Genomic DNA, 22949 nt, shown 5'->3' on the forward strand with positions numbered 1-22949 from the left:
GGAGAAGGAGTTTCTGAAAGCCCCAAATGGCTCAGGAGATGACTCATGCTGGAGCAGATTGTTTCCTCAATTCCAGATGAAATTACTTTGCATATTCCCTGACTCAGGCAGGAGAGTGCTTTCAAGTACAAGGCTCTGCCCGGTGCCTTCAGCACAGACCCAGATAACACCTCTTGGCCATGTTGCTGCTGACAGCAGGGCGATGCCAGTGGGCTGTGCTGAAAGTCTTGGCTGCTGCTTTTTCCCCATTTGGTCTTTTTCACTGAGGCCAAAAGAAGCTTTTTCAATGTTGGCAAGAAGATAATGGGTTTTGGTTCTCCACCTGACTGCAAAAATTTCAATAAGGCAGGCTTTCATCCCTGTCTGATGGGTGTCTGTCAGGAGGCCGTAGTCCTGTGTTTTCAGTACTTAAAGTGCTGATCCCAGTGCCCCTACCAAAGCAGTCTTGGAAACCAATTTGGAGCAGTGTTATGGGGGAGAAATTGGAGTTGCCAGCTTGCATATCATCTAGCTAATAATCTGCCACACAACTCAAACAGCACAGCCTTGTGTCCTTCAGCCACACACCCTGGAAAAAGTATCAGGGCAGTGAAATATGAGAAAACCAAATTAGGAGAGGAGTAGATAGGAGGTGATAAATACGTGAGTGAAGAAAATCTGGCCAGTGAACATTAGAGAGGAAGCTAAATGTGAGCTCGTGCATTGAATCCTGGAGAAAACAGCAGTCATCATCATAATCATCATCAGATTCAGCTACAAACAGTGAAGGTCACCCTAAGCTGTGTTGGCAGGCTGTACCTGAAGGTTCCATGGAAGCTGTAGGCTTTGCTGTGTCTCAGAAGATTAATCTACATCAAGCTGTTGGTATCAGTGCAAACTTTAGATTCACATCCCTCAAATTCGTGTGTTCACTAGGGAACAGGGACCAACATCCTCCAAACTGGTGTTCGCTGTGCTTTGGCCTGTGTGGGTCTATGGGACTTTAACCCTTAAAAAACTCACCCTTTGTATTCAGAACAGACTGCGTCTCTGCAGGCATCCAATCCAGAGCCAGTTTCCTGCACAAACGTAGGGAGAAAGTCCCTCAGTAGCTGTTACAGGTCCTCCAGAGGCTGTGCCTGTCCTGCTGCTACAGTCTGTCTCTTTTTCTTTTCCTTCCTAGATTGAGGAGGAGATGCTGGCGTTGCAGAACGAGCGCACCGAGCGGATACGAAGCCTGCTGGAGCGTCAAGCTCGCGAGATCGAAGCCTTTGACTCAGAAAGCATGAGGCTAGGTTTTAGTAATATGGTTCTTTCTAATCTCTCCCCCGAGGCGTTCAGCCACAGCTACCCGGGAGCTTCTGGCTGGTCCCACAATCCTACTGGGGGTGCAGGACCTCACTGGGGTCATCCCATGGGTGGCCCACCACAAGCTTGGGGCCATCCAATGCAAGGTGGACCCCAGCCATGGGGTCACCCCTCGGGGCCCATGCAGGGGGTACCTCGAAGTAGTGCTATAGGGGTCCGCAACAGCCCCCAGGCTCTGAGGCGGACAGCTTCTGGGGGACGGACGGAGCAGGGCATGAGCAGGAGCACAAGTGTTACTTCACAAATATCCAATGGTTCACACATGTCTTATACATAACTTAAACAATAACTGAGGGTGGCAATTCCACTGGAGCTGTCTGCCAACAGAAACTGCCTACAGACACCAGCCCAGCAGCCTCCTCAGTGCGGTGCTGACGTGTGGAAGCTGGGTGCACATGGAATATTGTATTCATTTTGTAAAGCATTACGTTTTGTGTTTACTAACTGGGATGTCATAGTATTTGGCTGCAGGGTTTGGGGGGGTGGATTTTGTTTTTTTTGTTTTGTTGTTGGGTTTTTTTTGTTTTTTTTTTTTGGTGTTTTTTGTTTGTTTGTTTTGGTTTTTGGTTTTTGGTTTTTGTTTTTTTGGGTTTTTTTTTTTTATTTTTTTGGTTTTTTTACTTTTTGGAGGGGTCTTGGGAGGGCATCTGAGAAATATATGCAATTAGTCAGAAGAGTTGGCTGGTGGTCATCACACTGACAGGACAGAAGGGCCTCAGACTGCCCTCATCATGCCATCCATGTAGGAAGTCTGAGGGAGAATGGAGACCTCCTCCCATGTCCATAAATTTCGATCTGCCACCCTGCAAAAACCAGGCGAGCTGCCTTTAAACCATCATCCAGGGGAGGAACAGCTGGATCTTCTGTTCCATTTTCATTTGTCATTAAGTTGGATACATTTCTAGGGTATTGCCTCTGCCAAGAGGCATTTTCAAAGAGTTGTAGGTGAGGAAGAAAGTGAGAAGAGAGGCCAAGAGACACCAGGGCTCAACAGGGCCCTTCTACCCAAGTGCCCGCTCCGTGTCGTGTAAGAAGTGATGTTCTCTCAGAAGGCACTGGTCAGCTTCCCGAGAACTCTGTAGGTAAACCTGTCTGGAGGGAACAGGCTAGGAATGTTTGAAATGTCTGTCTGCTTTGGCACTCCCTGACTGTGCTGCTGGTAGCTCAGATGAGGTTGGGCAGAGGAGCATAAGTAATGCACTTGTACAGCTAATACTGTGACATCTCATTTTAGCTAAGCATCAGAATAATTCTTGGAGCCCAGCGTAGTCCTTTTTGCTCCATTCAGAAATGTTTAGACTTTTAGCCAATCAGTCTCAAATGCCAGAGGTGTTTTGAAGGATGCCATAGTTACAAAATGCCATTGATTGGGTTTTTCATTATTACACTACATCCACCGATTTATTACCTTTTTGGCTTGTTGCAATTTCCTGTTTACATGTAGCGTGTAGCCAACTGTTGAAATGTTTAGTTGCCATGGTGTACCAGGAGGAGCTGAGCCAATGACTCTTTCCCAGCTGATGACTAACCCACATCACCACTGTAGATCTTGCTGCATGTGAGGCTCCTTTCTTCTTATTTTCATTGCTGCAATACTTCACAACTTTTACAGTCCCTTGAGATGCTGTGATATTTTGGCAGCATATCACACCATGTGAGAAAGCACTACTTCCAGAGGGCTCATTGGACCTGCTGTACTACTGAAAGGAAGCAAAGGAGGTTGTGAAATCCATACAGTGATAAAAGGTCAGGGAGTCTCATAACTGAATGACTTTGTGGCATCGTGTCATCCCTTAGAGCTGGGAACCAGAGATGCCCCTGTGCTCTCGTGCCAGTGGCAGGATGGTCTGGGTCAGCCAGGGCTGGGAAGAGCAGGTAGATAAAGTTTGGTTTGAGGCAAAGATTTCCGTCTTGGGGACTGACCAGCCAGGGTTCTTTGTAAATGTTTTTCCTTGCACACTAATCATCTTGAAGAAAACACTAGCTGCTAACTCTAGGATTTGCCTTTAATATGTTTATAGGGCTCAAAAGCGAGGTTTTCCGAATGTGTTTGTCCACGTGACATATTTATATAGTAAATAGTGTCTCGCTGCTGTTCAGTACTCGACAGGGCGGCGTTCTTTCTTTAGCTAAATTAACATCCACTCCCAATCCTTTACTCTCTGCCAGTGTCCGGTGAATCCAGCTGGGATTTCTAGCATCTTGACATAGCGTATCACTCTAATTGAAGATGGAAACTCTACCAAAACATGTTTGAGCAGCCCCTTAGTAAGGAGTTCCGTAGTACTAACAGTTGACAGAAGCCTGAGATGAGGTGTGGGTCCCATGGAGGTGCCTCTGGATGCTCCTGGGGGCAGGTGATGACTGTGAATTGTCCTGTCCTTTCCTCTGCTATGTTTTTATGTGGAATTGGATGTTTTGGGGTCACTCTTTTGCATTGCAGTGTTGTTGAAATGCAGCGAAACTCATTTAGGAAAGGTACCTTTATTTTCCTAGGTTTGGAAGGAGAGACAAAACCAAAATGAAAGGCCAAAATTATATTGGGGTTCACCATGTGAGTGTGGAGGGTGTGCCCAGAGCATGGTGCTAACACAGCATTTAGAGTTCAGCTCCTCTATCCCAAACAGCAGCAGCTACAGTGGGGACAGGCTATACTTGCAAGTTCAGTGGGTTCATTCTTCTGCTTCTGTTATGGTTTGAATTTGGTCAAAGTCTCTGGCTTAAATTGAGCTACTTCAACAGAATTCTCTCAACACATCTCTTTGTGTAATGTCAAGCATGACTGAATGCTGAATCCAAATGATGGCTATCCCATATTGGCTTTTTTGTATTCAAAAAGAATTGTGTAGTAACCATTTTTACATGTATATCATGTGCAGACCTGGACTATTCCAACAAGTTAATATTTTAATTAAAATAGTTTGCAAAAACTGATTCAGATCAACTGGTCTAAATGTGTGTGTCCCTGTGTGTACGTGGGGGAAGAAAAGCTGTCCCAAAACTGCCTGATCTCGAGAGGAAGCACCTCATTACACAGCTGTAGCCAGAGGAACTCAGGGTCAGGCTGTGCCTTGGAGGTATTTGAGGAGGCCCTTGGTGTTCAGAATTGTAATGTATCTCAGGATTATTTCTGAGATACATGAACAACTGTGCACTAGAGAGATGCAAACACTCTCTGAATCAGTTTGCAAACTCTTATTTTTAAAAGTAAAGTGTTTTTAAAAGTGAGGCCAATTGCTCTAAGTTGTGCTCATTGCAGTCATGCCCTAACTTTGGTTTTAAAATTACTGTAATCTGTAAATTGTGGAAACTACTCCAGTACCTCAGCAAAGATGTTTTCTTGCATCTCTTATGTTTATATTTAACACTGGGGAACTCTTTTGTGTGGACTACTTTGCAAAATTTATTGCGGTATTATCAAATCACCAGCTTGACCCCTGAAATCTCTTTTCTCTGGTTATTTTTCTCTCCCCTCTGCAAAGACCTGGAGTTCTGGTGTAGCTTAGCCCAGAGATGGAAAAAAGTAGCCAGCATTTTTACCTCTTTCTGATTCAAATTTCCTTTGATTTTGTTTTAAATCAGTGAAAGGGACCACATTTCCCTTGTATTCCATGGTCCCAGGGAGCCAGCAGCCACCTCTCCCTTCCATGTTGAACGTTACATGCTTTCTTCCTTGGATGCAGCACTGAAATGGAGGCCACAGCTCTGTTTCACCTGCATTCCTTCCAAGCCTGTGAGCTTCAAAGAGGTTGAACAACTAAATACATGGTGTGATACCAAACTTTCCATAGAAAAATTCCCTGCAGCCACTACTTGCCTGGCTTGGGGCCAGGCTGGCATCACTCTGTGTCCCACCCAGCCCTCCCTCGCCGGAAGAACGGGCACTGCACACTCGCTGTGACCTGCACGAGGGTGCAGCCAGGGTGATCCTGGGGCTGTGCTCTTGTTTAAACCCCCAGGACCCCTCACCTTCAGGCTCCCAGCCCCTCGACCCTGCTTACGTGCCATTTCTTGAGAGGCAATAAATCCTGTTGTACCACTGTCTACCATTACTCTGTTGAATACGCACATCTCTCTGGATATATATATGGTATCTCATTTGTATATATTTATATACTCTGTATGTATGTGTGTGTGGGTATAGATGCACACACACCTCATGCTGTGCATTTCTGTCAGGGCACTTCAGTTCTGCTGTTCTTTAGCGCTCCTGTTTGTGAGCAAAAGCAACCCCTCAGCAGGGCTCTCAGGGCGAGGGCATGGACGTGGCACAGGCTGTGCTAGGGCTGAACCCTTGCTGAAGTGCAGCCCTGCTAATTGCAGCTTGCTTTTTCTGGGGCATGAGAGGGTAGGTAGCTGCTGCGGGTGTGCTGTGAAGGAGAGGAGGGAGCTCCCTGAGGGTACCAGAAAGTCAGAAGGCAGCAGAGAAGAAAACCAGATGGTTTAGCGATAGGCAAGCAGTGGAGGCAATGTAGGGATCTGCTGGGGAGGCGGCGAGTGGGCCGGTGAAGTGCTCAGCAGGCTGAGCTCAGAGTCCCCAGCTGCGTCTCGCCACAAAAGATCACAAGCCCGGCACGGTCTTGGCTCGCTGCACCGGCACTGGCTTTTGGCATTCCTGAGGTGGAGCCGCCACTAGCTCTGAACACTGACTGCCTTGGCGTGTGTCTGATACCTGGAGGTTCTTAGTTGTGTGGAGGGGCAAAAGAGAACCTAAATTGGAAGATTTAAAAGTACACGTGTGTGCATACAGTCTGTACATCCATATATACACACAGAGATGCTCTTGGTCCATTCTTTATTCTGCTTAGGCCTGTGTGCTTCGTCACTCAAGTCCAGCCAGCAGCGGACAGTCTCGTTCCTCTCCTCTGGGTGCTTGCTCTGCAGTTCTAGTAAATCTTGCCCTGGTCTTTCTCATAGTAGAGGGGCGAGTGCCATGCTGGACACCACCAGCTCCTCAAGCTGTGAAGACCCTTCTGACCTTCTCCTTTGTCCTCTACCGACCCCATCTTAGGGAGGCATTTGGCAGTTCAGGGGATAAGGGGTTCTCGTATGTGTCAGGTCACTCATTTCCCCCAAGGACACCCCGCCAGCTCAGCAGAGTGCCAACCCTAGGCTCTCTTTGTGCTGCCAGAGAATTCAGAGGCAATAGTCCCCATCCCTTTTGGAAGGTCTCTTGCAAGTTTTTTAGGAGAGTCTCAGGTTTGGTTGGGTCATTCTTACCCTTTCCCAAGGAGTAGTGTTGTCTTTAGCTGTGCTCCTGCCTGTAGGATGTTCCCACCCCAGTACTGGCCAGCAGTGAGCCCAGAGCCACATGCCAAGGACAGAGAGGAGCCGTGGATACCCAGGCCGGGATGCTGGTCACTGTCCCTCTGAGATGGTTGTTTGAGTTTGCACTTTTACAAATCGATTGAGCCAGAGTCTTTTGAGGAATATATGTGAGGCTCTTTGGAGGGTTGGGGCTTGCTGTTTACAGCCAGAAAATAAGAAAACCTGATAGATCTAGTTGTTTTAGTAAACATCACCCCACCAGGGAGCAGTGGTGGCAGATAACCCAGGTTCCTGTTGCACAATGAGGTTCAGCCAGCTGGGGCTGTGATGCTGCCTGCTGCATCCCTGCCCCCTTCTCCGAGGGAAGGAGAGCCCTTTGTCAGCTAGAAAGGAACTTAGTAAATCGGATTTGCCAGCAAACAAGCACCTTAACCACTGAGCTGTGGGTCTCGATACTTGCACTTCACCTGAAGGCTCCCGAGGGGGGAGAAGGCAATTTGGTACGTGACCATTGGCTCTGCACCTGCCTGGCATCCTCAAAACATCCTTAAGCCATGTCCTAGGGAAAATAAGACCCCAATATCAGCTCCTGCTCTCCTTGCTTTCTCTGAGTGCACACAGTGAGACCAGGAACCAGGAGGGCCGAGTTGCCTCCACGGATGTGAACAAACCCTGGGGGGAAACTTCCTCCCATCTCGCCCCTCTGGCCCCCTGCCCCACTCCCCACCCTTGAGTACGGGTACCTCAGAACATGCACAGTTTGAATTTTCACTGACAATTAGTTTAATTATTGTTAGTGAAAAGAATTGTAATTATCTGTAAATATGTAGTTAACAAATTGACCTAGTTTCTGTATTTTTTAAGTTTTTGTACTAAAATTTATAGATACAGTATGTGCCAGCTAGCAAAAAGCTACTGTAATTGCCAGTCGTAGTTCAGCATGCACCTAATCCCCGAGACTTGTCCAGTGATGCTGTAAGGAATTTATGCTTAAATATTGCGAGCTGGGGAGGCCAACAGCCCAGGGCCTTCAGCTTCCAGCCTTCAGCTGGGTTTTCCCTGACGGCTGTGTGGAATCTCCTTCCCTTGGGCGTCATGTGCCACACGGAGGGCAGTGCGAGGGACAGAGCGGTGGCTTCGAGCTTGCTCTGGAGCTGAACTCAATGGGAACCAAGTTCAGGTTCTTTGCTGCAGTTTAATACCGGCTTGTGACTATGGTTTTCAATCTCTCTAGAAATGATCTGTTTTTCCCCGTCCAACTGCTTTTGTCTTAAACCCGAGTTCATCTAAATCTACTGGAGGAAAAAAAAAAACCACAAAAACAACAAAACAAAAAAAGACTTTGATTTGAGATCGCTGCCTGCTTTTAGTGCCAGGATCACACATTTCTATGGCAACTCTGAGCTCAGCGGAGTGCAGAAATCAGTGCAGGGTTGTTGACAAGCTGAAGTCGGCAGCCGCTGCCTCTGCACGGCTCCGGCAGAGCCTGACTGTGGCTGGTGGCAGCTCCGAGGGCGAGTTTGGGGTGCAGTGCGGTGCCTTGTGGGGGTCCCGGTGTCCCTGCCCCACTGCAGCTGGCTTGCCCTGCAAGACCTGCTGCTGAGTGAGGGGTGGGCTCCTAGGAATGGTCAGGATCTGTGCTCCGTGTCCTGTGGCAGAGGCAAGCCTGTGAGTCGATAGCTGTGCTGAGCATCCCGGGAAGCTGCGAGCAGAGGAGTTTGAGCGCCGGTGAGGCTGTGCTCTCCGGGGTTGGTTGTCCTGGAGGTTCTAGGGAACGGGAGCTTGTAAGCATTCAAGGATCAGAGAAGGAGAGGCAGACGTGCACGTACGGGTTTGGCTTTTGGCAAGCAAACCACCCGCTTCCTTTCTTCAGCTTTTCTTCCCTCCTAACCCCCTGCAGCTCTTCCCCCTGCTTGCTTGGAACAGGAACATTTTTTTTTTTTTTACCTGCCTAGAAACAGCTAAAAGATGGGGGGGCAGCCCTGATGTAAATAATTAACGTTGCAAAGTGAAGTGTGTATAACATAAAAGGCTACAGCCCTTTGGTGACTTGTAAATGCTTTGAGAAGGTTGTGATAAGACGTGGAGGGGCCAAGCGACCTGCCCGGCCCCGCAGCCATCGCTGCCCCACCGCCACCGCGGGGCCGGGGGGTCGGGACGGGATGGGGGGACACCCCGGGCACCTCGGCCATGGGACCTCCCCCTCGGTGTAGTGGATGGGAGGGTAGCGTAACGTGTGTAATACGGATAGGAGAAGCTGTGTGAGGTGTGTATAGTGTATATTTTTTAAAAATAGCTTGCTTGTGTTGTGAAGATTTTAAAGACAAACTTGAGAATTCTAGCCTAACTATTAACACAAGTTTAACATCAGTTACCCCACTGGGTTCAGAGCCTCTTGAATGTATATTCCTTTTTGTAACCTAAATGACCTATTCTTCTACCAGTCAGCCAGACATCCTATTTATATTTTTAATTTTATATATTACTTTCCATTTGTTTTCATTATTTCCAGCATGTTTCTGGGTTTTGGGGTTTGTTTTTTTTGGTTTTTTTGTTTTTGGGGGGGGTGTTTCTTTTTGCACAAGAATTGTGTGAAGTCAAGGAAATGTTAACTCAAACCTGGTATTTTCCAACATGTTCCCCCTTCCCTTCCTCTCCTCCACCCCTGTTGTGTTTATTTTTTTCTTTCTTCCGCCAACAGTTTGGGATTTTTCTGGGCTGGGATGCAGTGGGTGGGAGGAGGGGATGGCTCTTTTCCATTTGCAGCTTTTGTGCAAATGCCAGGTCTTTTTGCCAGTCAACTAAAAAAAAAAAAAAAATGCTTCACTTGCTGGTTGCTTTAAAAAGGAAAAAAAAAATTAAATAAAAAACAAAAATGTAACCTTATCAGTGCGATGTAGACCCCAGCGGGAGGAGGGGAAGTGCACACCTGTAGCCACACACCTCTGGCTTTGGCTGCAAAACAAAAGCAAACCTTTCCTGGTGAGGAGGTGACCACAGGGCAGCTGCTGCCCGACCCCGTGGAGGGTTTGCCGGGCACGAGCTCCGTGTGCGGCCGGGCTCGGAGCCGTGCTGGGAGCACCATGCCTTGGGCTTGCTCTTCCCCCTCGGCGACCGCCTGTTCATGTGCACAAACCCAAGAGCTGCCTGCTGATGACAGCAAAGCTGTTGCTGCTTTTCCTCTCCTCCTCCTCTTCCTCCTCTCCCCCTCCCCAAGGAGGTCCAGCTCCCCAAAACAAGAGCTCGCCCAGCGCCCGGCCCCAGCGCCATGGCCGTTTGCTCTGGGGCGTCATCCAGGTATGGCCAAGCCCGGCTGGTGCCGTGCTGTGCCACAGAGCATTAGATAGAAAAAAACACACACATATCTGCTGTTTTACTATGAACACTGGTCTGAGGTTTCCAGGCTCAGCACCACGGTGATGAGCCACGAAGGATTTAACCAGGGGAATTAAACTCCTTCTTGCTTCCGTGTCTGGTAGCACCAGCTGGTATGAGTGAATCTACAGGTGTGCGTTTTCCTTCTTGTAGAAAATGCCACGAGCACTAACTGGTAAGGCTTAATGTACAGTATATTGTCAGTATTCTGGTATTCTTCTGGTTCAACATACATTATAGCTCATATATAACCTGTATTAATTGTATAGATTGTGCATTTAAAGCTGTTACCAAGTTGTCAGAAAATAAGAGAAGAGAAAAAAAAATAAGGTCATATGTAATATTTTGTTTGTAAGTATCCTTTGTATCATAGCAAAGGAAATGTTAAAAAAAAAAAAAATCAACTGTAATAAAGTAATTTTAGTACACGGAGTGTCTGCCTGCCTTTGTGAGACCCTTGGCTTGGGGAAGTTACCGCGTGTAGGACCTCTGCCAGGTGAACACGGGGGGCTCGACCGGGAGACCCCCCCACCTGCGGGGCCGCGGCAGCCCCTTCCTCCTCTCCTCCGTCCGCAGGAACTCTGCCATGGCCCTGAAATACTCCAGCACGGCCTCGTGTGCCCAGCAGCGCCCCGGGCCCCGCCGGGGGAAGCCGCAGTGCCCCCCGTGTGGGGTCAGCAGCAGGAAGAAGTAGGGGCTGCTGCGGAAGAGCTCCCTGGGCAGGCTCCGGGCCGGGGGGCCGCGCACGGGGTCATCGGCGCTGCAGAGGCACAGCACCGGCACCGCCGCCTCGTCCGCGTCGCGCAGGGGCTCGTTGCGCTCCCAGTAGCTCTCCCAGCTGGTGGGGCGGCTCCGAGTCCGGCAGAAGAGGGTTTCCTCCAGCTCCCGCAGCGAGCGGCTGCCCAGGAGCCTGTCCGTGTCCACCACCTCGGCCAGGGCCCCCACGTACCTGCGGGGATGGGGCGGCCGCCGTGGGCTTGGGGCTGCAGGGGTGCCACCAGGGGCTGGGGGCAGTGGGGACGGTGCTGGGGACTTCAGGGATGTTTTCATGGGCAGGGGGAACGTGGGGATGCTGCCTGGGATGGGGACCACAGGGAATGTTGGCAGGGGTTGGGGCATGCTGCTGTGAGGGTGGAGGGTCACAGGGATGACACTTGCAGCTGGGGGCTATAGGAATGCTGCCATGGGGGTGCCACCAGCTAGGGTGCCCATGTCGAGGCTGCTTGATAGTCCTGGCTCTGCACAAACGGGAATAGGGGTGACCTCGACAGCCCTAACCCCAAAGTGGATTAGGAGGCCCATCCCAGCTCTTTCCCAGGGATCCTGGAGGGTCCCCACAGCACAGCCAGGGTGCCATGACAACGGCAGACAGCCGGCACTCCCATTTCGTTACCGTGACAGCAGCATTTGCAGTGGGAATCAGGAAATAGAGAGGGGGGAGACTGTCTACTGCCCACTCCCCAGTACCCCAACCCTGCAGTAAGCACTGTACCTTGCTGCACCCATATGAGATTTGCTGCAGCTTCACCTGTCACCTGTTTGCCCCTATGTTTTGGGGTTTACCTGCATTCTTCTGGCCCCCATTTGGCAACCTGCAGGGTCCCTTTGCCCCCACAAGCTCTCAACACCACCCAGGGAAGTGCCCACTTGCTCAAAGCCTTGGCCCAGAACATTTTGTCTCCTGTCTTAGCCAGTGCTTGGCCCACTCGAGCCTGGCTTTGTTGGGCAATAGTGAACGCAGATCCCTTGGAAAGGGACGGCAGCAGCCACAGCCCCTTGTCCAGCTGTGGGTTTGGCATCAGTCTCCCCACAGGGCTAACGGGAGGGTCGGGTCTTGCTGGGGACAAAGGGCAGTGCAGGGAGAGGGGCCAGCCCCACTCACCCCTCATGGCCCAAAACCACACAGAGGCTTCACCAACCCCTCCCAGAGGTGACAGATCTCCCAGCTCAGGAACCCCAAGATGCTGCCCCGGCCCCAGCCAGGCTGGGGACACGTGTGGTGGCCCAGCTGGCCCCATGGCAGCTGGCTCCAGGCAGGTGTTCATTAACCAGCTCGTTTCGCTGCCCTCAGCACCTCTGCCCCTGCACTGGGGCTCCCGGTATCGGCAGCAGCATCCACCCCATGCACACCCCCAGGGATGACCGAGGGGTTCCCCGTCCACCTCCCCAAGCCCCCAAGGGACTGCACTGACCTGCTCAATCCCTGCTTGAGGTGGAGGAGCAGCGGCCACTCGTAAAGCCAGGGCATCCCGGCCTCAAACCAGTCCCGGCCACGGAAGATGGGGGAGAGGCAGGCGGCGGCAGCCAGGCGGCTGGAGGAGCCGCTCTCGCCCAGGTAGGCGAGCAGCAGCCCCGAGCCTGAGCCCTCGCTGACGGCCAGCAGAGAGGCAGAGGGGTGCCGGCACCGCAGGTAGGTCACAGCCTCCCGCAGGTCCCCGGGATCCCCGAAGGGCTGGAGCCGGGGGGTGGTGAGGGGGCAGCCGTTGTGGCCCCGGCGGTTGAAGATGACGGGGATGAAGCCCCGCTCCAGCGCCCGCAGCCCCAGCTGCAGCAGCCCCCCCGTCACCTTCCCGGCAGCATTGGGGATGAGCAGCAGCACCGGGCTGGAGATCCCCCCTCCGCCACCCGCAGCCCCCCACGGCCCCACCAGCCAGTCCAGGGCCACCAGCCCAGCGTCGGGCAGCTGCAGGAGCTCACGGGCCACCACCGGCTCCGGCTCAGGTGGCTGCAGGAGCTGCCACAGCATCTGGAGCTGGGGCCAGCACGGCCACGGCCAGCGTCCCCCCCGCAGCGCCGCTGAGCGCCCCAAGCTCCGCACCAGGTGCTGGGCCAGAGCCGAAGGCTTGCACAGCAGCCGGCAGTGCCCCGAGCCCTCCTCGGCCATGAAGGGGATCCCCTCCTCCTTCTCCTCCTCCTCCTCTCCCAGGTCTCCAGGTAGTTCCAGCCTCCTTGCCCAAAGGCACCAAGCCAGCAGGGCCAGCCCCACGAGCACCGCGGCTGCGGCCACCAAACCCTCCGGGGACAGCATGGAGACGGCAGGAGCTGCAGCCGGCAGCCCCGCTGGTCGGCGGGTTCACAGAGCGATGGCGGGGCCGTGCTGGGAAAGCCCAGCCCCGGGGCTGGGCAAACAGCAGGGCTGTGCCGGGGATGGCGTGAGCGGCCAGCAGGGCCAAGGGGACTGGGTGAAACGGGAGGGACACGTGGCCAAGCCCTGCCTGGCGCAGGAGGGAATGAACCCCCTGCAGCCACGGCCCCTCCATGGGCACAGGAGCTGGGGGCCGGGCGCCCGTGCAATGCTCACACCTTTATTGATACAAATGTACAAGGACACATCTTACAGTGGGGAGCGCGGCCCCGGCACGGGGCAGGACGCCCGGGGAGGGGTTCAGGACGCCCGGGGAGGGGGAGCCCACGGGCGCCCCAGTCCAGTGTAATGCCGTGGGTGGCCTCGGGGGTACCGGCCACCCAGAGAGGGGCTTTTGTGGGGGGTGGGGGTACAAGGCCACCGCCGCCACGGACAGCTACAGAGGCTATGTACAGGATAAGTTAGGCGCGTGCTGCGGGGTGGGCAGGGGGCTGTACAGGGGGACGCAGGCACCTACCCCGCAGGCTGAGCACCAGCTCCTTGACGGTGCGGGGGGCACGAGGAACCCCGCACCCCGGCTCCCCAAAAAGGCCACTTGCAGCCACGCTCGCCCCAGGTGCCGGCTGCCGCCGGAGGGAAGGGAGACACGGAGAGTGTGGGGACCTGGGGACACGGGGGAGGGGACGCGGACTGGCGCTCACTGCTTCTTCTCACGAGTGGTGATAGTGACCAGCTGTTTGGCGGCCTTGGCGATGTCGTAGGCACACTGGATGACCTGCTGGGTCAGGAGCTGGTAGTCCACGGTGGCGCCGGGCTCGGGGGGCACGGTCTTGCGGCACTCGCTCTGCAGCCGGTAGGCGCTGGTGTTGAGCAGCCGCAGGGAGCTCCGCACCGTCTCCAGTGCTGGTTTCTGTGGTGGAGCACAGCGTCAGAACCTATGCTCAGGGGGGCTGACAGCATCTGGTGGGGAGCACAACCACCCCAGGGACACACTGCTCTTCCTACCTTAGGGAAGAGTGATGCCATCTCTGTCACAGCCGAGTGGATCTTCTCTGAGCAGGGCACAAAGCTGGGAGCAAGGAAAAAGGGTGAGCAAAGCGGAGGACAGCGGGTCCCGACCACGGAGAGTGACAAGGCACAGCCCCTGGTCTGGGTGTCTAGAAGGACCCTGAGGCTGTGCCCCAGTCCTACCTGTCATGCTTGGACTCTTGTGCTGCCCGCAGCAGCTCCTGGATATTCTTGGTGACCTGCTCAGTTTTGAGAATGACATCCTCTGTGCTAGGCAGGCCAGGGTCCAGCTCCCCGTCCAGCGGGTCCAGCTCATGGGGGAAATCCTCATCCTTGCTCAGATCCCCAAACCGCTTCCCCTCCATGCTGCAGGGAGCAACCAACCGCCCTGGGTCAGTATCAGCCCCCTGTCCCTGTGTCCCCAAGCACCCTGGTGCAGCCCCCAGCCCCAGCACTCACCTGATCAGAACCTCACCAGTTTGTGTGTTGTCATAGTCACTGTCAGTGCCACTGCCGTGCCGGTCCAGCTTGCTCTGGAGGGGAGAGGAGCAGTGTCAAGCCCTGCCCAGCCCCATCTCCACACAGGGCCATGATTCTCCCCACTCCAAGAGTTCTCCCCCTCCCTGATACGTCACCATGTGTCGGGCACCATCAGGCGGGCAGGAGAGCAGCGGGGAGGATGGAGGGAAGGGCACCGAGGAGGCAGATGGACCTTTCCGGATCTGGAGGGGGAAAAGAAGGAAAGCCCATGCTGAACGGGGTGGAGAAGGGTGTGGAGCCGGACCCTGGTGACGTGCAGGGGAGGACGAGCACAGGGGACACCGCCACCCTGCATGCAGGAACATCCCGCAGCTGCCATTCCTTGGGGAGGTCCCCGGCCTGACCCAGAGGGCAGCAGGGCGGTGGGGGGACAGGACATCCCAAAGGCCACATCCTGGGCAGGCAACAGCCACCACGTCCCATGCAGGAGCCGCCCCCGCTGCGGCCCCCTTACCCGGTACACGCTGGCCGGGATGTGCATGGAGTACAGAGCCTCGTCCTCCACCTCCTGGCGACACACGAAAGGTTACGGCCCCGCGGGGACGGGACCCAGCACCCTGCGGGGCTGGGGGGCCTGCTGCACCCCAAAACCCTCCCACCCACCCCAGGACACTCACGCCGGGGCTGAAGGGCTGGAGCCGCGTCACCAGCTCCTCCACGGGCTGCCCGAAGGGTTTCAGTGCCGAGCCCGGCTCGTACATGGAGAAGGCCTGGCGGTCCCGGCGGTGTGAGGGGGTCGTGCCCGGGGGGTGCCCGTGCTCTGGCCGCTCGCTGGGGGCCGGGGTTGGATGTGCAGGACCAGTCTGCTGCCGGATCTGCGTGTTCTCTGCCTGCAGCTTGTGGATCTGCACCCGGGAGAAGGGGACAGGCATCAGCAAGGAGCAGAGGGACACTGAGGAGGGGAGTCCCGCTGGCCCCACACCCACCTCGCGCTGCAGCCGGCGCAGCTCATCGCTCAGGCTGTTGTTCACCTTCATCAGCTGCTGCACCTTGGCCTCAGAGGCAGCCAGAGCCTTCTTCACCTCCAGGTACTCCTGCAGCGTGATGGGGCCATCTGACAGGTCGGAGGAGTCCATGCTCTGCAGGGAGAGGAGCTCAGTGCTAGGATCCCAGAGCCAGGGGTCCGGGTGAGGGTCCAGGCTGGGGCCCCGGCTCACCCTGGCGCGGTTGTTGCGGGAGGCGTTGCGCAGCAGCTCCTGGTCTGTGTCCTCGTCAGAGGCGACGCTGTCGTAGTCGTGCTGGTCGTCCAGGTCACTCTGGCTCCGCAGAGAGTAGTCGAGGGCGTCTGGGGGAGGGCGAGGGGAATGCTGAGCACAGGGCAGGGAGGAGTGCTCAGCCCCATCTCGCTGCCCTCTGTGCCTCACCTGTGGGGCTGAGCAGACTCTTCCCTTGCTGCCGGCGCTTGGCTTCCCCGAGGATGTCGATGAGCAAGGTGGCAAACTCCCTGGCGTTGAACCTGGCCAGTTTTTGCCGGCCCTGGGGACAGGAGAGGGAAAAAGGAGGTGAGCAAGGGTCTGGGTGCACAGGGAGGTCATATGGAATAAAGGGGCCTCACCTGGTTGCGCGTGGCTGAGTACTCAGGGTTGACAGGGAGGAAGGGGACAGCGCTGCGCTCTGTCACCAGCGTGCTGTGGTTCTGCGTCGTCAGCCAGACTGCAGGAAGGCACCTGGTGTCAGAGCCCCGGGACACAGGGGCTGGACTCCCCGGGACAAGCAGGCTGCAGGCTCGGAGCCGGCAGGACGCAGGCGCGGGCGCAGGGCCAGCCCGCTGGGGTTGGGAGCGGAGCCTGGCCAGGCTGACGGGAATCACCTCCCCCAGCCACCCAGCACGGCTGGGGTCCCCCTATGACCCCCTAACAGGACTCCCCCACGCTCTTCACCCTTTCGGGCACCAGCTCAGCACCCCCCAGCTGGTGGGAGGATAGTTTGACACGTCTGTTGGCACCCAACCCGCCAGGAAAACGGGACAGCCCCCCACCCTGCCACCCCCCAGATCAGGAGCACCACTGCAGGCTGAGCCCCCATCCCTGGGAGATCCCGGCACCCACCTCCAGCAGCACCCCAGCCCGGGCACCCAGCGGCGGCCCCTTGCGCTGAGCAAACCCTCCCGGCCGGAGGAATGAAGAAGGAGGGGCCTGCGGTCCCGGCAGACGCATCCAGATCGGGGAGGGGAGCGCAGGGCAGAGCCGCGGCCCCGCCGGCTGCTCCTCCCCGTGCCGTGTCGCCCGCCCCGGCCCCGGGGGGTTGTACCCCGTGTTTCCCCGCTCACCCGCGTCGTTCTCCCGACGGTCCACCTCATCGTACACGTCCATGGCCAGCTCCTCGAAGAGGCGGTTGCTGAGCTGCAGCAGTATAGGGGACAGCGTCAGGGAGGATAAGAGGAGAATACGGGACACCCCCCGGCCCTGCTTTGGCCCCCACTCACCGCCTGCAGCTTCTTCTTGGCTGCCTTGGCCAGCTCAGAGAGGTCCAGGCTGGGGGGTACGGGGATGGGGGAAACAAAAAGTGGGGGTTATTCCTGGCCTCTTCCCATCAAAACAGTCCCCAGCTGCAGCCCAACAAGACAGGGACCACCCCCCTCAGGCATCGGGGGCTTCACCAAGCAGGGCTGGCGGGCAGGCACAGGGGGATGAGGTGGCAGGGGGCGAGCAGGACCCCCCTCCCCGAGTGCCCCCTGGGTGCCAGGCTGGGCCGAGCGGCCAGGGCTACAGGGGGGGACCATGCCAGCAGCATGGGGGGCCCCCCGAGCCGAGAGCCGAGCGGACAATACCTCTGTGCCATGCACTTTGGGCGCACCCTGCGCTCCGGAGAAGGCAGCGGAGGGAAGAACAGGATAAAGGCGGACGTTAAATGCGCGGGCACGCCGACCCCCCACCCCCCAGGGATGCTCCAGTGACTGGGGTCCCCCCCTCAGCCCAGCGGGGATGCTGGGGGGGACATGGGACAGTGGGACCAGGGGCGCCAGGCACTCACCTGTCAGCCATCTGCGGGATGATGTAGTGCCCATTCTTGTGGTCTGCACAAAGAGAGGGGTGGTGAGCAGGGCCACGTGGTCCCCCCAGGGTAACCCCCTCACCCCAAGAGCCCCCCACTCACCCGGCTTCCTGCCGCAGAGGTAGAAGGCCAGCCGGTCAGTCAGCTCGTACTGGCACTCCACCAGCCGCTCCGCCAGCTCGTGCTGGGCTGCCTGCCTGTGGGAGGGCCGGCAGGGGTGATGCCCACCCGAGGTGGGGGTGCAGGCAGGGGTGACCCCCTTCCCTGCTCTCACCTGGCATAATCAATGGGGGTCCGGCCGTTCACATCGGGCGCCCCAGGGTCGGCACCATAGACCACCAGCAGCTCTGCCTGCAGGATCTGCCCAGCCTTGGCAGCCACGTGCAGTGGTGTGGTGCCCTTCTCCTGCAGGCATGGGCAGCATCAGCCCCGCAGCCTGCATGTGGCATGGGGCTCCAGGAGCCCCCTGGGCCCCACACCACCGCTGGGGTCCCCGAGCCCCACCAGAGCTCACCGGGTGGAAGAAGTTGGCCTGGGCACCCAGCGAGAGCAGGCGCAGGCAGGTCTCCAGGTTGCCCGTCCGTACGCTCGAGTGCAATTGCTGCAGAGGAGAGAGCTGGTAATGGGGGGATCTGTCCCCACTGCCACAGAGGGGTCCCTGAGCCCCCACCCCACCTTGCTGAGGTCCTTGGCAGTGACGCCGTCATCATCCCGGCAGGGCAGCTTGTGGACGAAGGCCAGCATCTGGTACTTGGCACGGATGAACTCTGACTTGGTGGGGCTGGGGGTGGGCAGCGAGTTTTGGGGTGAGGAGGGGGCTGCCAGCCAGTGCTGACCCCCTTCCCACAGCACAGAGGGCACTTACTGCACTTTGTCCTGGGGGTTTGCCTTCCGGCGCCCACTCTGCACCTGCGCTGGATCCAGCAGCGAGTGCTCCCAGATGGAGTTGGCCCCATTGCTCGCCAAGGTGTGCACCATCTGCAGGGGACAGGCCCAGTGGGCACGGGGGGTCCCGGTGTGCATCTCCCCACATTCCAGTGTCCCCAGCACCCACCTGGAGCAGGGTGGCGGGCCAGGGGCTGTGGCGCAGGTGCTTGACGATGGAGATGTGGCGGCCCAGGCTGCGGTGCACGCTGCAGCACTCGTCGCAGATGAGCACCCCGCGGTTGATCGACGCCCAGCCAGGATCTGGGGGTGGCATGGGGCTGTCAGCGGGGTGTCCCCTCCCCATGCTGTCCCCTCCTCATGCATCCATCCAGCAAGGGGGGATGTGTTGCCACAGCAACCATTTCCCGGGAGATGGAGAGGGGCTCAGCCCATCACCAGGGGAAACCCATGGGTTTCCCATAGCAACCACCAGCCAAAAGGGGGGCAGGGTTTGGCCCCCCACCATGAGGAGGACAGCTGGTGGCAGGGATGATGCCAGCACACTCTGATCAGGGGCACCCTGGCTCACTGCAAGGTCACTCAACCCCGGAGCCCCTGGCTGGGTGTTTGGGGGGTCCTGGATGGGGGCAGTGTGCCCCACAATGGGTGCGCACCCCCAGACCATGGACTCCTATGTAGGGTGGCCACCAGCTCTGCATCCTCAGCACCCCAGCGCAGCCAGCCCAGAGGACACCCCAGCTCCGGGGCAGGTGCTGTGGCCCCCCACGCTGCCGTGCCCCTCCAGCCCCGCCGCTGGCCCCGGCCTGCCGGACTGGAGCCCTTTGTGTCCCCGCCGGGAACAAAGGGCCGTTTGAGCAGCCGCGCTGGCCCCGCGCTGGCACCAGCCCCGGCACCCGCGGGGGCACTGATCCCAGCCAGGCAGCAACTCCCCACGCCTGCACCCCAAAAACGGGTCCTAGGGTCCAGGGGTCTGGCCATTGAGCTGCAGCTGTTCACAGCAGCATGGGGACAGGATTTGAGGACCCCCGCTGGGTCACAGCCCCACGCTCCCGGGAAACGCCGCCAGGCTCGCGGCAACGATGCTGAATCGCTCGCAGGTGTCCCCTCTGCCGGGCACGACGGGGCAGTCCGGCCACCCTCTGCCCAGCCCCACCCCCTCCCCTTGTTTCTGTAGGTCCTACACAAACCCCACACTGTCCCACGGGAGGGGCAGCCCCAAGCCCGGGGACACAGGGCCTGGGGGGAGGTGGCCGCACTGGCCTGCCCGATGGCCCCGAGGGGGGACAGTGGCCCCACGACCTCACAGAGGGAGGGAGGAAGGCAGGCAGGCAGCCAAACCTCCCCCACTTCCTTCCTCCCTACAGGGTCCCGGACCCCTCCTCACTCCCCTCCTCCAGAGCCCTGGTGACACCGTTTAGAGGGACACGGCATCCTGCCACGCTGCAGTGCCCCGGGGCCGGGGTGGGGTGGCCGGGGGGAGTGGTGCCCCCCCCAGCCTGGCAGCCCCGCGCACGCAGATGGCAGCGCCTTGGCAGCCGGTGCGGCGGCATCTGTGCCTTCGCACCCGCTGCCCACGGCCACCGCCGGGAACAGGACGCTCCGTGCGGGGGGAGCCGGCCCGCGGGCCCCCAGCCGGGGGGATCCAGGGTATCCCTGGGGCAACAGCCCCTCCCGTCCTAGGGCAGCTGGGATGCGGTGACATGCGGGTGGGCACTGCAGCAGCTCGGGGAGCGCTTGACAGGGACACCCCAAACCCTGGGAGGATCGCGGAGTCCAAGGGAGCTCCCAGCACCTCAATCCCTGCATCGGGCCGACACCGGGACCCCCAGCACTCGGCCCCGCACTGGTGATGGCAGGGCTGGGGCCAGCCGGCATCCCTGCACGGGGCCGAGGGAGGACGGGCAGAGGGATCAGAGCACCCCACGGGCACTCCCTCCGTGCAGGGCCAGGCAACGCATCCCCGGCAGCGACAGCGGGTGCTCCCAGCGCGCTAGGAAACGGCCTCTGGACTTTATAACTCATTTCCTCCCATGGCTGCCAGGCGATAAGAGATTGGAAGAAACCGGTTTCCATTTCCCCTGGCCGCAGCAGGGAGACCCGGCACCGCCCCGGGAACCCCTGGCCCCCCGCTTGCCCGCCGGCACTGGGGATGCCTGGAGGCAGGGCAGCCTTTCGCCCACGCGTGCCGACAGCTCTCCTGGCAGGATCCGGCCATTGGCACGTGGCCGGAATAATTTCGGCACAGCCTTGGCCCGCGGGCAGCTTTCCGGGGCCGGCTCGGAGACCAGTTCATTCATTGCCGTGGGGCCACCTTGCACCGGCTACGGGCACGTTTGGGGTCCGGCCCTACCGTGGGCAGGGTTTAGGGGGCCAAACCCACCGTGACGCCCACAAGCGTAGGGGCTGTGGGCACCGGCACCGCCGGGGATGGGAACGGTCTTGCCCAGGCTCGGCTCCGGCTTGCAGCGCGGCGGCCGCCCGGCCCACCCAACCGGCACCGCCAAGCCCGGATCCGGCTGCCGTGGGTGCTGGCTGTGGGCTGCAGGAGGGTGTCCCCCACCATCCTGCCTTTTTACAGGGTCACCAGCGCTGCCGGCACCGACCGGCGCGTCCCCAGCCAGTGCCAGCAGCCCCCGCGCTGGGGTGAGAAAGCGGTGGGTGGGTACAAGGGGGCGGGGGGGAACGCGGGGTGCGCTGGAGCGGCACGGAGGAGGGCATGCGGGGGTATCGGGGTTGTGTCTGGAGCGAATTAGGGTATTCCAGGGGGCGAAAAGGGGGTGCAGCGAGGGGGTAATGGGTTTCATCAAGGCGTTTCACTGGAGGCATATCGGAGGGTTCCTGGGGGCAGACGGGGGACTCAGTGGGGCTCCCCCGGGTGTGCAGAGTGGGGCGCAGAAAGGAATAACCAGGGCGATCCTGGGGGCACTCAGGGAGGGTGCAAAGGGGTCTCGGTGTGGGGTGTCGAAGGAAATGCCAAAGGGGTCACGGGGAGCAGTCCGGGGGCAAACACCTCTGGGCACACAGGGGGCTGGCGGGGGTGCGGGGGACGCGGCGGGGCGCAGAGGCGGCTCTCGGCGGCGCGGCGGGCGGGCTCCGGGGGGCAGCAGGAGGCGCGGGGGGGCTGGCGCGGCCGTGCCGGTGCCGATGCGGGGGGGCCCTTACCTGGGGCGCTGCAGTCGGCGCACACCTCTGCCCGCGGCGCCTTCCGGGACATCCTCAGCGGCGAGGCGGGCCCGGGCCCGGGCCTCTGCGCCAGCGTGGGGCGGCGGCGGCGCCCCGGGCCCGCCGGGGGAGCGGCGGCGGGGAAGGGGGTGGGGGCCGGACGGCGGGGAAGGGGGCGGCGGGGCCCGGGGCGGCGGGGCCGGGGGCTGCCGGCTGCTCCCAGCGCCCGGCGGCTCCGCAGGAAGCGGCGCAGGCCCGGCCCCGGCGGAGGAGGGGCCGCACCGCCCCCGCCCCGCCACCGGCAGCGCTGCCGCGGCCGCCCCGCACCGGCACCGGCACCGCCCCGCACTCGCAGCCGCACCCGAACCCGCACCCGCGCCGGCACCGCCCCGCACCGGGACACGCACCGACACCGCCCCCGCCCCGCGCACCGACCCGGACCCGCACACCGATTCGCACGGGCACCGGCACCGCTCCGCAGCCGCGCCGGCGCCGCCCCCGACCCGCTCCCGCACCTGCAAACGCCCCCCGGACAGCCCGGTCCCGCTACCGGAGCCGGGCACCTCACCCGGGCACCTGCTGGACATCAGCCCTGCTCGTGCTCTGCTCCTGATCCCGGCCATCCCCTAGTCCTGACCCCCGTGCCCGTCCTCGGAGGGCTCCCGGTCCCCTTTTCAGCCCTGAGCACTGTCCTGGTCCTGCTCCCAGCCCTTGTCCTGTTTATACTGGAGGGATAAACACTGCTCCCATTCCTATTCCGGGTCCTGTGTAACGCAGTCCCAGCCCAGGGCACCCCTAAATTGCTTCAGTCCTGCTCTGGACATTCGTTCTGGATCCAGCCGCAGTCCTGGGGCACCCCCAGCCCTTTTCCCAATCCCACCTCTGGCACTGCACCCCTTCTCCAGGACACTGGGTTGGGCCAAACGCCCCCCAGGGTGCTGAGCAGGGGATTTCGGGGGCAGGTGGAGGGATTGGGGACTATTTGGGGTCTGCTCCCTACTGTGACCCTTTAAGCACTTGGACCAGAGGGGACACCCTACAGACAGCTGCGGGGGGTCAGAGCCCAGCAGGGGCCGGGGGAGAGGGGCCGCATCGTGCCCTCAGCACCGTGGGGCACCCCCAGCTCCATAGGGCACCCCAGCTCCATGGGGCACCCCCAGCTCCAGGGTGACCTCACCGCGGGCTGCCGAGGAGGTGGCTCATGACGTCATGGGGCAGCGGGGCTGGCAGGGGGCTGGGGGATGCGGGGACAGGGGCGGGGGGATGCGACCACCGCCACGGC

The 22949-nt window shown here is 59.0% G+C and overlaps 3 protein-coding genes across 6 annotated transcripts in view; 1 reads left to right on the plus strand and 2 right to left on the minus strand.

Annotated features, from left to right (window-relative positions):
* TAOK1 (TAO kinase 1) overlaps positions 1-4281 on the plus strand; it is a 63782-nt gene extending 59501 nt beyond the window's left edge. Inside the window, exon 20 of the mRNA XM_066333398.1 lies at positions 1163-4281. Coding sequence (XP_066189495.1) covers positions 1163-1624 — 462 coding nt within the window. The 3' untranslated portion in view covers positions 1625-4281. The remainder of the gene's footprint in view (positions 1-1162) is intronic.
* A 6151-nt stretch (positions 4282-10432) lies between these two features.
* On the minus strand, positions 10433-13018 carry ABHD15 (abhydrolase domain containing 15). Its single transcript, XM_066333399.1, has 2 exons — positions 12183-13018; positions 10433-10939 (listed from the first exon to the last, which is right to left on the minus strand). The coding sequence occupies exons 1-2, from the start codon at positions 13016-13018 to the stop codon at positions 10462-10464; spliced, it is 1314 nt and encodes a 437-aa protein (XP_066189496.1). The 3' UTR covers positions 10433-10461.
* Positions 13019-13279: 261 nt separating this feature from the next.
* On the minus strand, positions 13280-21801 carry GIT1 (GIT ArfGAP 1). 4 transcript variants are annotated; one of them, XM_066333400.1, is made up of 22 exons: positions 21668-21801; positions 18672-18805; positions 18483-18595; positions 18293-18398; positions 18132-18218; positions 17892-18022; positions 17720-17814; positions 17597-17639; positions 17394-17420; positions 17049-17097; positions 16893-16965; positions 16179-16276; positions 15988-16099; positions 15781-15908; positions 15550-15702; positions 15241-15468; positions 15078-15131; positions 14719-14805; positions 14543-14616; positions 14267-14449; positions 14081-14144; positions 13280-13985 (listed from the first exon to the last, which is right to left on the minus strand). In XM_066333400.1, the coding sequence occupies exons 1-22, from the start codon at positions 21717-21719 to the stop codon at positions 13773-13775; spliced, it is 2304 nt and encodes a 767-aa protein (XP_066189497.1). In that variant the 5' UTR covers positions 21720-21801; the 3' UTR covers positions 13280-13772. The 4 variants fall into 4 exon arrangements, with proteins under 4 accessions (XP_066189497.1, XP_066189498.1, XP_066189499.1 ...); XM_066333401.1 differs by lacking the exon at positions 17394-17420; XM_066333402.1 differs by lacking the exon at positions 15078-15131.
* Positions 21802-22949: the final 1148 nt, after the last annotated feature.

The sequence above is a fragment of the Sylvia atricapilla genome, chromosome 20, assembly GCF_009819655.1.
Source record: "Sylvia atricapilla isolate bSylAtr1 chromosome 20, bSylAtr1.pri, whole genome shotgun sequence".
In the NCBI taxonomy this organism is placed as follows: Eukaryota; Metazoa; Chordata; class Aves; order Passeriformes; family Sylviidae; genus Sylvia; species Sylvia atricapilla.